The 13,920-nt window shown below is 36.0% G+C and overlaps 1 protein-coding gene across 1 annotated transcript in view; it reads left to right on the forward strand.

The window, feature by feature from the left end:
* The window catches only part of ankrd13c (ankyrin repeat domain 13C), a 22,217-nt gene extending 11,512 nt beyond the window's left edge, over positions 1 to 10,705 (forward strand). The window contains exons 4-12 of the mRNA XM_059537079.1: positions 125 to 210; positions 1,322 to 1,367; positions 2,601 to 2,667; positions 2,836 to 3,199; positions 3,356 to 3,517; positions 3,683 to 3,762; positions 3,974 to 4,072; positions 4,148 to 4,248; positions 9,412 to 10,705. Coding sequence (XP_059393062.1) covers positions 125 to 210; positions 1,322 to 1,367; positions 2,601 to 2,667; positions 2,836 to 3,199; positions 3,356 to 3,517; positions 3,683 to 3,762; positions 3,974 to 4,072; positions 4,148 to 4,248; positions 9,412 to 9,542 — 1,136 coding nt within the window. The 3' untranslated portion in view covers positions 9,543 to 10,705. The remainder of the gene's footprint in view (positions 1 to 124; positions 211 to 1,321; positions 1,368 to 2,600; positions 2,668 to 2,835; positions 3,200 to 3,355; positions 3,518 to 3,682; positions 3,763 to 3,973; positions 4,073 to 4,147; positions 4,249 to 9,411) is intronic.
* Positions 10,706 to 13,920: the final 3,215 nt, after the last annotated feature.

A 13,920-nucleotide genomic window follows, 5' to 3' on the forward strand; every position in this document is an offset into this window, starting at 1 on the left:
ATTATTGTGATGTTTTTATCAGCTGTTTAGATTCTGACAGCACCCATTCATATAAAGCTGTTTTGAAACCATATTTTCAGGTGACAGATGAAATGGGAAGTTAGTGGTTGATGTTTTGTTTCAGTCACAGCTCTGCTGAGGAAGCTGAAGCAGCAGTCACGAGAGAGTGTGGAGGACAAGAGACCTCGTCTGCTCAAAGCACTGAAAGAGGTAATACAGCACACACACACACACACACACACACACACTCCATGTATTAATTAGCATTGGCGCTGAGAGACTGAGGCATCTGGGAATGATCTTCAGACAGGAAGTGACCTACAGGAAAGAAGACACTCAATGTCACGTCACTGCAGACACTTCAGATTCACACGAGCGCTCCATAACAGACAATGACTTTGAGTGCATATTTTAGTTATTAACTTACTGATGGGAAGACTTGCCTTTATATTATATCAGGCAATGGTTTTATTCAGAAATTTGTCTTTAAGATGTTACAATTCTAGGTTTTCCTTAAAACATAAAGCTGTAAGTGCTTTCGTAATTCCTCTTTTTTATATATACAGTTTTCTTAATTTATTGGAGTTTGTTTTAATTTCTACTAATAGTATTTGTTGGTACTATGGCAGTTAATAAAGAAATAATTAATAAAATTAATTTAAAATTAGCTGAAATATCAAGGTATATATATTTATTTGTATATTGTTCTAACCAAGATATTGTTAAATTATTGTGTATAATTTTCTTATTAATGTTAAATTATTATTTTTATTTCGACTGATATCTTTTGCAACTAATATGGCAATAAATGAATAAGCAAAAACGCATAAAAAACAGGATTATTTCTGTCAAATATTAAACTGAAAGTAATTGTTCAATTATTGTTTCAGTAATTTTCTTATTGTTTTCTTTATTTTGATTTCTATTAATAGGATAAGTTGATATGACAATAAATAGATACAAAAAAAATACATTTAACAATTGGGAAATTTTTAGGTTTAGGTCAAGCTGAAAATAATATCTTATAATTGCAAATGTTTATAGTGCTGTAAAAAGACATTGTGAAATTATTGTATTATACATTTATGTGGGAAAGCAATAGAGAAATTGCTATTGAATTTCATAATTTATAAAAAAAAAAAACATGTAACATTAAACTTGGGTTTTCAAAGATGAAAGACTGAAACTGTATTTTGTTGTAAAGCGTGCACACACACACACACACACACACACACGACGCTCATGTGAATCAGCTGGGCCTGGTGTATTACTCTGTCTCTGTCTCTGTGGATCAGTAACGTGCTGCTCTTGTGTTCTGTAGCTGGGTGATTTCTATCTGGAGCTGCACTGGGACTTCCAGAGCTGGGGTGAGTGACTTCTGATCGTTAGTCTTAGTGGATGACCTCAAGTGTGTGTGTGTGTGACGGGGCAAACACAGACCGTTTACAGCGCTGCTGAGGTCATCCATCTGTGGGCGTGGCCTCATGTCAAACACACACTAACGCACACACTAACACACTCACACACACACACACACACACGCACGCACACACACACTAACACGCACACTGACACATGCACACACACTCACGCACACACACGCACTCTAACACACACACGCACAAACACACTCACACACGCGCACACACACGCGCACACACTAACACACTCACACTAACACACTCACGCGCACACACACATACACTCTAACACACACACTCACACACACACACACTCTAACACACACACACTAACACACTCACACACACTCACACACACACAAACACACACGCACACACACAAACACACTAACACACTCACACACACACTCACACACAAACAAACACACTAACATGCACACACACAAACACACTCACACACGCGCACACACACGCGCACACACTAACATACTCACACTAACACACTCACGCGCACACACACATACACTCTAACACACACACTAACACACACACACACTCACACACACACACACACACACAAACAAACACACTAACATGCACACACACAAACACACTCACACACGCACACACACAAACAAACACACTAACATGCACACACACAAACACACTCACACACTCACACACGCACACACACAAACACACTAACACACTCACACACACACTCACACACAAACAAACACACTAACATGCACACACACAAACACACTCACACACGCGCACACACACGCGCACACACTAACATACTCACACTAACACACTCATACACTCTAACACACACACTCTCACACACACACACACACACACACTCTAACACACACACACTAACACACACTCACACTCACACACACACACACACACACAAACACACACGCACACACACAAACACACTAACACACACACGCACACACACAAACACACTCACACACGCGCACACACTAACATACTCACACTAACACACTCACGCGCACACACACATACACTCTAACACACACACTCACACACACACACTCACACACACACACACACTAACACACACGCACACACACGCGCATGTTGACTCTGTGTGTGTGTGGACTGTCCTGCTGAGGTGTGTTTGAGTGTTGATTTCCTCTTCCTCAGTGCCTTTACTCTCACGGATATTACCCTCCGACGCCTGCAAGATCTACAAACAGGGCATCAACATCCGGTGCGTCACACTTCTGCTCTGAATGAAACACCACAACCACTCGAATCACAGTCAAGACCAGAGCTAACATTAGATATTAATATTCATTTGTGATTTATTGGTAACTACAAAAAAAATACATTTTTTATTTTAACCTTTTTCATTTAAAATAATGATGTGTGTGTGTAGTCTGGACACTACACTGATCGACTTCAGTGATATGAAGTGTCAGCGAGGAGACCTGAGCTTCATCTTCTGTGGAGACGCCGCTCCCTCCGAATCCTTCGTGGTTCTGGACAACGAGCAGAAGGTTTATCAGCGGATTCATCACGAGGCACGTGCTCCGCCTGCTCGCTCGTCACGCGTGTTCTGCGCCGGCTGGCGTGTGTGTGACGTGTGTGTGTGTGTGTGTGTGTTTCAGGAGTCAGAGATGGAGACGGAGGAGGAGGTGGACATCCTGATGAGCAGCGACATCTACTCCGCCACGCTCTCCACCAAATCCATCACCTTCTCTCGCGCTCAGACCGGCTGGCTCTTCCGAGAGGACAAAACCGTACGCATTACACTTCTGGACACTGTCATCAGAACACTAGTATTATCAGCAGCTATATCAGTTTACATGTCTAAAAACACACTCGGACAAACATCATGTGATCAGAACCAGATGGCATGTTCGGTGTCGTTTCTGAGCGGTTTGACGTTCCCGCAGGAGCGAGTGGGGAATTTCCTGGCGGATTTCTACATGGTGAACGGCCTGGTTCTGGAGTCCAGGAAGAGACGCGAGCACCTGAGCGAGGAGGACATCCTGAGGAACAAGGCCATCATGGAGAGCTTCAGCAAAGGAGGGAGTATCATCGAGCAGAGCTTCGAGGTCAGTTCGCGCATGTGGATTATTGTGATGAAACATAAAAGCACAATAGTTTAATGCGGTTTACAGGCGCTGAGGTTGATTGTGCAGCGCCCTCTGCTGGGGATGAGGTGTTGCTCATTGATGTGTTTTCTGTATTTGAACTTTTCTGTGTCTGTGCTCTCTCAGCCGGTGAGGCGTCAGTCGCTGACCGCTCCGTTTCCGAACACTATCTCCTGGGAGGAGTACATCACCGCCGAGACCGGAAAGTACGTCAGACTCCATCATAAGCCCTGTTCGGACGGTAATTGTTTCTCAGGGGGACGTAGGTTATTTTCACCATTTACAGGAGGTATGTCTTTATTATAGCAGCAGCTGGTATGCAATCCAGCTGTTACAGACGTCCATATGAGAAAGAGTTACCGTCTGAAACAGGAGTCAAAGCAGCACGGTGAGAGGCTCACGTTTGGTCTCTTCTAGGGCTCCTCATCTGGGCCGAGAGCTCGTGTGTAAAGAGAGCAAGAAGAACTTCAAAGCAACCGTAGCCATGAGTCAGGACTTCCCTCTGGGCATCGAGTCGTAAGTGTGCCTCCTTCAGCAGACTCCTGGAGACGTCCATGTGCTGTTTCTAACTGATCACCGCTTGTTTTACAGGCTGTTAAATGTTTTGGAGATCGTCGCACCCTTCAAGCACTTTAATAAACTACGAGAATTTGTTCAGATGAAGCTTCCGCCTGGATTTCCTGTCAAACTAGGTAAACAGATACACATCTCTTGCATCTTAATTTGCCCTTCTAACTCTAGCGCTGTCTATTCTAACTCTGGTTTATCTATTTGTTTTCTTTTTTTAAGAAACACTTGACCATCTATCACTTGCACTCTCTATTTGTTTTCTAACTGTTCGTTTTTATTTAAAGGGGTCATCGGATGCCTGGTTTTCACACGTTGATTTGATTCTTATATTTATTGATATAATCCCGTTTTATCAGGATTAAAAGAAAAATTAAAAGGTGGTCGTGTACACACTCTGGCAACACACATTTCAGTTCAAACAACATGTAAAAGTGAATATTGCATCCGATTACCCCTACAAAACTACAAAAACCTCTAACACAAGCTTTCTATATTCTTTTTCTATTCGATGCACTTATTTGTATGTGTGTGTGAGTGTATATATATATATATATATATATATATACAGTGTTGGGAAGGTTACTTTGGAAATGTAATAGGTTACAGATTACAAGTTACCCTGTTTAAAATGTAATAGTAGTGTAACTTTTTCAATTACTTTATTAAAGTAATGTAACTAATTACTTTTGAGTACTTTTGATTACTTTCTAAATTTGTGAAAATTAAAGAATAATAAATAAAAGCATATACATCAACTTAAATACAGTTATCTAATAAGCATGTGACGTATTCTGTGTAATAAACTCCTGAAACATTGGTGTTTTTTTTAAACTGCTGTCTCTGTATATGATGATAGTTTTCTCAAAATAAGTAAAATGCACATGAAGTGACACAGAGCAGTTCTAGAAATGATGTTTATGTGCTCGTGTACTCCTATATTGAGGCAGCAGAGGTTGAAAACACTGCGAGCTTCAGTAGGCCTATGTGTAGTAAATGAAACTATGTCTTTGCCATTAATTTACAGGAGGGGCAGACTGGGAAAAAAATTCAGACTGGAAAATTCAAACTCATACAAACAAATTCATGGACAAAACTATTTTTTTGTATGGACCTGACATAAAAAAGGTTTAAATCTTTAATTTGGGGACATGCAAAATAATTAAAAGTTCTCTCCTGAACTGCACCTTCACTTCCATTTTTCTCTTCAGTCTCTTTATTTTGCCCTGTTATCCATCTCTCTCATGACTTTAATACTCAAGATTGAACAAAACTATACTTTACAATACAATACTCTACAATACTACAATATCTTTATAGAAAAATCCTAATACTGTACACGAGTCATGTTTTTCCCTTACAAAAATTAACCATGCTTTTATTAGCCTATATAAAAGTACAATAACCTTGTTTTGTTTTTGTTTTTTTGCAAATGGATTTGTATTTATTTTTAAATACATTTGTAAAATAATTTTACATTTTTGGTTATCACAGTTAAACAATAGTAACCATTTTCCCTGGGTTTATAGTTAAATATTAAAATGTTAATTTTCGTAAGGGTTGTGTTGTTGTCTGTCGTAGCTCCCCCTAAACCTATAAAAAAATCTGATTTTTTTTCAGCTGAATTACTACTGTAACATTACTACAGATAATAATGATGTCCTTTATATAGTATTTTGAGTGATGACTGATGAGCAACGTGCTGCTGCTTGATTAAATAAATAAAAAAACAAAGACAAAAAAGCATCTTTACAGATGAAACTGACCTGAAACCCTGAACAGGAGTCCTGCTTCTCTGCTCCAGCTGTGCGCTTCCACAGTGCACTCTATTCTCTCTCTCTCTCTCTCTCTCTCTCTCTCTCTCTCTCTCTCTCTCTCTCTCTCTCTCTCTCTCTCTCTCTCTCTCTCTCTCTCTCTCTCTCTCTCTCTCTCTCTCTCTCTCTCTCTCTCTCTCTCTCTCTCTCTCTCTCTCTCTCTCTCTCTCTCTCTCTCACTCACTCACTCACTCACTCACTCACTCACTCACTCACTCATATATATATATATATTGATTACTCTGAGTCTGATCCAAACCGTTTGGCGGAGGCATGGAGAGCGTGCGAGTCATGACTAGACTAACACTTCATGACTTATTAGAGATTTAATTATCAAATGGCGGATTCGCAAATGATCGCTTTAGTACATTCGGCAGGCAATTATACAATAATGATATTAAATAGTGGGGCAAAATCGGCTGCCAGGCCACCAGGAGTTCTCCCGGTGTCCAGTCCGCGCCTGATTTCCACAGACACGCAGAACGTGCAGGAGTCATATATTGCATTTTTGGGGGCTTTATATTCACAGACACTAGTCGATGTCATGTTTTGATTCAAGTGTACTGACCTACTTTTGATTTAGTTATCTAATCTAAATTGTAATCTAATAAACTCTAAAATATACTGTAAACGACACATTGTAATCTAATAAACTCTAAAATATACTGTAAACGATACATTGTAATCTAATAAACTCTAAAATATACTGTAAACGATACATTGTAATCTAATAAACTCTAAAATATACTGTAAACGATACATTGTAATCTAATAAACTCTAAAATTTACTATAAACGATACATTGTAATCTAATAAACTCTAAAATATACTGTAAACGATACATTGTAATCTAATAAACTCTAAAATATACTGTAAACGATACATTGTAATCTAATAAATTGTTAACTAATAAACTGTAAAAAAACTGCAAACTAATACAATAAAATATACTGTAAACGATACATTGTAATCTAATAAACTGTAAAATATACTGTAAACAATACATTGTAATCTAATAAACTTTAAAAAAAACTGCAAACTAATACACTAAAATATACTGTAAACGATACATTGTAATCTAATGAACTCTAAAATATACTGTAAACGATACATTGTAATCTAATAAACTCTAAAATATACTGTAAACGATACATTGTAATCTAATAAACTCTAAAATATACTGTAAACGATACATTGTAATCTAATAAACTCAAATATACTGTAAACGATACATTGTTATATAATAAACTCTAAAATATACTGTAAACGATACATTGTAATCTAATAAACTCTAAAATATACTGTAAACGATACATTGTAATTTAATAAACTCTAAAATATACTGTAAACGATACATTGTAATCTAATAAACTCTAAAATATACTGTAAACGATACATTGTAATCTAATAAACTGTTAACTAATAAACTGTAAAAAAACTGCAAACTAATACACTAAAATATACTGTAAACGATACATTGTAATCTAATAAACTGTAAAATATACTGTAAACGATACATTGTAATCTAATAAATTAAAAAAAAAAACTGCAAACTAATACACTAAAATATACTGTAAACGATACATTGTAATCTAATTAACTCTAAAATATACTGTAAACGATACATTGTAATCTAATAAACTCTAAAATATACTGTAAACGATACATTGTAATCTAATAAACTCTAAAATATACTATAAACAATACATTGTTATATAATAAACTCTAAAATATACTGTAAACGATACATTGTTATATAATAAACTCTAAAATATACTGTAAACGATACATTGTAATTTAATAAACTCTAAAATATACTGTAAACGATACATTGTAATCTAATAAACTGTTAACTAATAAACTGTAAAAAAAAACTGCAAACTTATACACTAAAATATACTGTAAACGATACATTGTAATCTAATAAACTGTAAAATATACTGTAAACGATACATTGTTATCTAATAAACTTAAAAAAAAACTGCAAACTAATACACTAAAATATACTGTAAACGATACATTGTAATCTAATTAACTCTAAAATATACTGTAAATGATACATTGTAATCTAATAAACTCTAAAATATACTGTAAACGATACATTGTAATTTAATAAACTCTAAAATATACTGTAAACGATACATTGTAATCTAATAAACTGTTAACTAATAAACTGTAAAAAAAAACTGCAAACTTATACACTAAAATATACTGTAAACGATACATTGTAATCTAATAAACTGTAAAATATACTGTAAACGATACATTGTTATCTAATAAACTTAAAAAAAAACTGCAAACTAATACACTAAAATATACTGTAAACGATACATTGTAATCTAATTAACTCTAAAATATACTGTAAACGATACATTGTAATCTAATAAACTCTAAAATATACTGTAAACGATACATTGTAATCTAATAAACTCTAAAATATACTATAAACAATACATTGTTATATAATAAACTCTAAAATATACTGTAAACGATACATTGTTATATAATAAACTCTAAAATATACTGTAAACGATACATTGTAATCTAATAAACTCTAAAATATACTGTAAACGATACATTGTAATCTAATAAACTCTAAAATATACTATAAATGATACATTGTAATCTAATTAACTCTAAAATATACTGTAAACGATACATTGTAATCTAATAAAATCTAAAATATACTGTAAACGATACATTGTAATCTAATAAACTCTAAAATATACTATAAACAATACATTGTTATATAATAAACTCTCAAATATACTGTAAACGATACATTGTAATCTAATAAACTCTAAAATATACTGTAAACGATACATTGTAATCTAATAAACTCTAAAATATACTGTAAACGATACATTGTAATCTAATAAACTCTAAAATATACTGTAAACGATACATTGTAATCTAATAAACTCTAAAATATACTTTAAACGATACATTGTAATCTAATAAACTCTAAAATATACTGTAAATGATACATTTTAATCTAATAAACTCTAAAATATACTGTAAACGATACATTGTAATCTAATAAACTCTAAAATATACTGTAAACGATACATTGTAATCTAATAAACTGTGAAATAAACTGTAAACGAAACATTGTAATCTAATAAACTGTGAATTAAACTGTCATCTAATAGACTGTAAAATATACTATAAACAATACACTGTTGTAAGTAATATAATTTAAAAACAAAAAAGCTTAATGTAAATCTCCAGTATCTGCCGATTGATCATTACGATGCGAAAATAACTAGAATGTCAGTTTTATTATAGTTAATGCTTGTCTTGTTCTTTAGGACTTTGTAAAATTTGGCCAAAAAGACTAATGTGGATTCATTTGGAGGCTGGATGAATTAGAATCTTCTTGTTGTCTCATAATTACAATAATTCCATAGTAATGTGAACGCCGCATCATCTGCTGTATGTTCTGATGATGATGATGATGTGCTTCGCTTCCAGACATCCCTGTTTTCCCCACCATCACTGCCACCGTGACCTTTCAGGAGTTCCGTTACGACGAGTTCGACAACTCCATTTTTACGATTCCCAACGACTACAAGGAGGATCCCAGCCGCTTCCCAGACCTCTGAGCCGCTTCACCCCGTCTCCATCTCCTCCCATTCCCTTCCGGACAAACCTCCAGACCAATGCAGATGGACACGTGTAGGAAATACTTGACGTCATATGAACACAAAGGGATCGTGCCGAAGCGAGTGTGAATCTGAAGCGGAGCGCAGCTGCACTACATGAAGCTCCGGACTGAGCTCCTCACCTGTAATCGAACACATGTCTCAGTGTTCGGAGCTCAGGACGGAGCGGTACATTAGAAACACGGAGCGTCGCTTCACATCACCTCTGCAGCTGGCAGGAAATACGGCATTAGAAATGATCACACAAGCCGAGTTTTCATATATATCTTTGTACAACTCTTGTATACTTCATTTAAAGGAAGCGTGTATATTTAAGAAAGAAGCGGAAGGCGTCTGTATATGATTTGAATTGTATGAAACCCGTCACAGAATACAATGTCTATGTAATTTCTACACACTTTCTGTAAATACCACTTCCTCCTTCAGTTTGTTTGCTTGTTGCATTATGGGAAATAGGCTTGTTCACTCTGCCGTTCACTTTATGTTTGTTCGGATCATTTGCTTTTTTCACATCCTATTGGAGGTAAATGTAGCAGAAATGGACGGGACTTTCACTTTACTTTCACTTTGATAGATGGATGTAAATACATTCAAGTTTAAATATGTTTTCCAATGTAGTATAATCGACTGATGTTTAACTGATGTATGTATAACTGACGAGTATGTTTATTGAGGTAGTAGTGTAAAGTGTTTTGGAGATACGGCGGCGAGTGTTTTATGTGAGTTTGCTGTGTGCCGAGGGAAAAGGAGCTCGCATCACGTTTGCACCAGCAATATCCCGTTGGACAGTTTCCTATTTTATGTCTCTTGTGTTTCATTTCTCCTTCTCCGAATGGAAACATGCTTTGACGCTTCCATCACCCACTACTGGTTAGTGTGGAAACTCATTTGTTCTGCCGTTTTCCTTTTTTATTTTTGTTTTGTTACCAGCTTCCTTTTTTCCCCTGTGTTTAATCTAATTGTTTTTAGAGCTGCTTTATGCCTTCAGTAATTCTTCAGTTTCTCCAGAATGCATTGAACTCTCGGATGTACAGCAGAAACCTTGTATGAACCTGCTGCACTTTTACACAACAAATTGTAATTAATAAAATGTCCATGTATCAGTCTGCTTTTGAGTCTGCAATCTGTTTTGGTCAGACTGTCTTAAGTCTGTAAAGTTCTGAAGGATTCAAACTCCTGAGGGCGCTTAAAGCTTTCTCAATGCTCTGACAGTTCTAGAAACCCAATATCAGCAAAACTTGAGAACTATTCTTATTTCGCGGCTTTCTGGAATACTTGATTCTGATTGGTCAGTCGCGGGTTTCAGCGGGAACGACGTATAAATATTCACGTCATCCATAGCAACGCTGTAAGTCAAAAGGCTCACACAACCGTCGCTCAGAGGACTGAGCATCAATATATATATATATATCTGCAGTATTTTGCAGTGCTGATTGTTTTGTATATTGTAAATGATTGTACTTTTGTCTCACCGGCAGCTTTAAGGTAATATACAGTTAACATTTTTATTTAAACCTAAATCGACATTTCATATTTATTTAGTCCGGTTAAACATTTATTAAATGTAAAAAATTACATTTAAATTAAAATTTTAATTTATGCATTTAGCAGACGCTTTTATAAGGTTAAGCCTTGTAACGTTACAGTAATTAACTCAAAATAGGCAAGGGAAGAAAATAAAAAAAAACAGTTAAGTTCGGACGTAACACAGTGATAATTCAGTAAATGCAAATCTATAAACGGTCTGGATTTAAATAAACCCTTAATACATTTTAAGTACCACTGATTTTTACATTTCAGTGTCGATGAATAAATCCATTTAATTCATTACAATACAACATCTCCGACAAATAGATAAAAATAGCTGTTAGCGTCCAGTCACGTCACTTCGAATTCAGATCCTTTCACACAGTGCTTTAACCATAGACACGTCGTTTTGAAAATCGTTCTAAATTCATAAGAATTATGAAATCCACACCACGAATCACCTTCAAAGCGATTGACAGCCAATCAGAATCCACCTTCTTAGAACGCTCTCGAGCATTTAAAGCTACAAAACCCCAATAAACACAACGCGTTGCCCTGCTGAAAAAACCCAGCTAAAACCACCACCTAAATAAACCAACAGGGATATTTACAATTACAAAAAGAGGAATTTGAAAATATATAATCTTTCTTATCAAAATAAATAATTTGAAATATTATTCTGAGGTGAAATTTAACATTAGATTGATAAAAGATGAATAAAAGCACATTTATGCTTCCTTTGGCTCAACACCAGTAGTTAGATGACCGGTGTAGCAGTCGATTCTGTTCCCCTCGAATGTCTGTTCAACTTTACGCAAACATACTACAATTCTTGCATAGTTGCCGAGTTGTTATACGTACGATCAGAACTAGCGTGCGCAAGAAGCACGAATTTAGACTTGATCTGCACGTCGTATAGACGTCTCATGTTTGTTGGGTTAGTTCTCTAATTTCATAACATTTACTGATTTTAAGGTACGAAAAGTATGTTGTTAACAAATAAAATATCAATATTTCCATTCCGAACTGCTTTTCACGTCGAAAGAAACTACTGAACATAAATCAAATGTGCAAAAGGATTTTGAAAAAAAAAATACCCTTAGAAAGAGCTACCCTTTCCTACCTCCGAAGTGGGGAATGGCAGAAAAAGTTTGAGAAACACTGAGTTAGCTGATGATTTGTTTTGTTGACTGGAGTTGGCTGGCTACCCAGCTAGCATGTATAATCGGCCCGAGCGCGGCTGCCCCGCGGCGCCTGCGGCTTAGACTCGGCATCGGCGTGTGTTAACCGGGCCGGTGGTGGGCCGCAGCTCACTCTGGCACATGCATTTTTGTTACGACTGTAAAGCACTGGGCCGATTCATGTTCACCGTTCTGGTAAACAGGCTCTGGCTGCATGAGCTGGACCACTTCTGGAAATGACTTGGCTTAGGTTCATTTTAATGTAGCAATAATTAACATTAAAATTATTTTAAAATTGACGTAAATTCCTGACCCTATCTTATAGTTCGTTAATGTCTTGATTTGTCCAAAATATGTTTTGCGTATAATAATAATAGCCTAGTTTTACAGATCATTCTTTAATAACCATAGCAAAAATATTTAGTTGTCATGAAGATACGTTTATGTATTTTAAACATGCACAGTGGATAACAGAAATAAAAAATACCGACTAAAATATTTTTCTACCGGCCAACATTTAATATCCTGTGTTTACTTGGGTTAATAGGATGGGTAGCCTACATTTACAACGTCCTGTTCGTAACATTGATTTTGCATTTCACAATACATTGCATTGACGGCTGTTTTAAACTCTGGGCGCTCGGCTCAGACCCTTTTGCCAGCATGAAGCCGATTTCTACGGCAGCGAGCGTCAGATCGCTTTGCTGGAGTGACGTACGCGGGTGAAATGAAACTTAACGCCTGACTTGGAATCCTCCCTTTTCGACCCAGCGCCATATTGCGGGTAAGTCTTGTGTTCAATTTCATATATCAAATTTAACGCCGAGCAGAGTGTCAATTGAGTTCCTTTAACATCCTATATTATCTAGTTATACATTTTGAACTGTTGCTGATTATATGTTGATTATTATCGATCCGTTTAAACTTTGTTCATGGTCTTTGACATGCTTCCCTCCAGAAAAGGAATGAAATAATTTAGAATTAAATTAAGAATGAATAGGACCGTTATTAAAATCTTTATCATGTCAGAGTACAAGCTAGATAACGAAAGTGGCTCCGATTTTTATGGCGCGAACGAAGTTAACATGGTTAGCTAAACGGCTAATTGTTAGGCTAGACAATTTTTATTGAATGTAATTTACGTGAATAATATTTATGAGCACAGTGATTTGTGAAGAACAAGTGGAACAAAATGTTAGCTGGATTAAGACAATTCACACTGCAGAAACGGCAAAAAAAACAACTAATTTTCATTCTTTAAGAAAATGTTTATTGGTTGGGACTTGCTGGGGACTATGATTGGTTAGTTTGCTCCATAATACAACTCAATGCTGCAAATATTTTGTCTATTAATGTTCTGGGTTGTGAAGATATTGAATATGTGCAGACCGTCCGCCATTATTGTGTGCGCGCTGAATTGACGTGGTCGTAAAAGGCAGATTCACTCTCGAGTCTCGACATTTAATAATACAAAACGAGTCGTTTCTGAAAGCTGCCATCTTTAACTTTATTGTTGGTTCAAATGAATGTACAATATCTTGTGTTTTCCCGTGGGTGGCTGACTGTTGGGGCAATTTGTGAATGTGACACTTATTTTTCATAACATTCTG

This window comes from Carassius carassius, chromosome 44, assembly GCF_963082965.1.
Source record: "Carassius carassius chromosome 44, fCarCar2.1, whole genome shotgun sequence".
NCBI classification, from domain to species: Eukaryota; Metazoa; Chordata; class Actinopteri; order Cypriniformes; family Cyprinidae; genus Carassius; species Carassius carassius.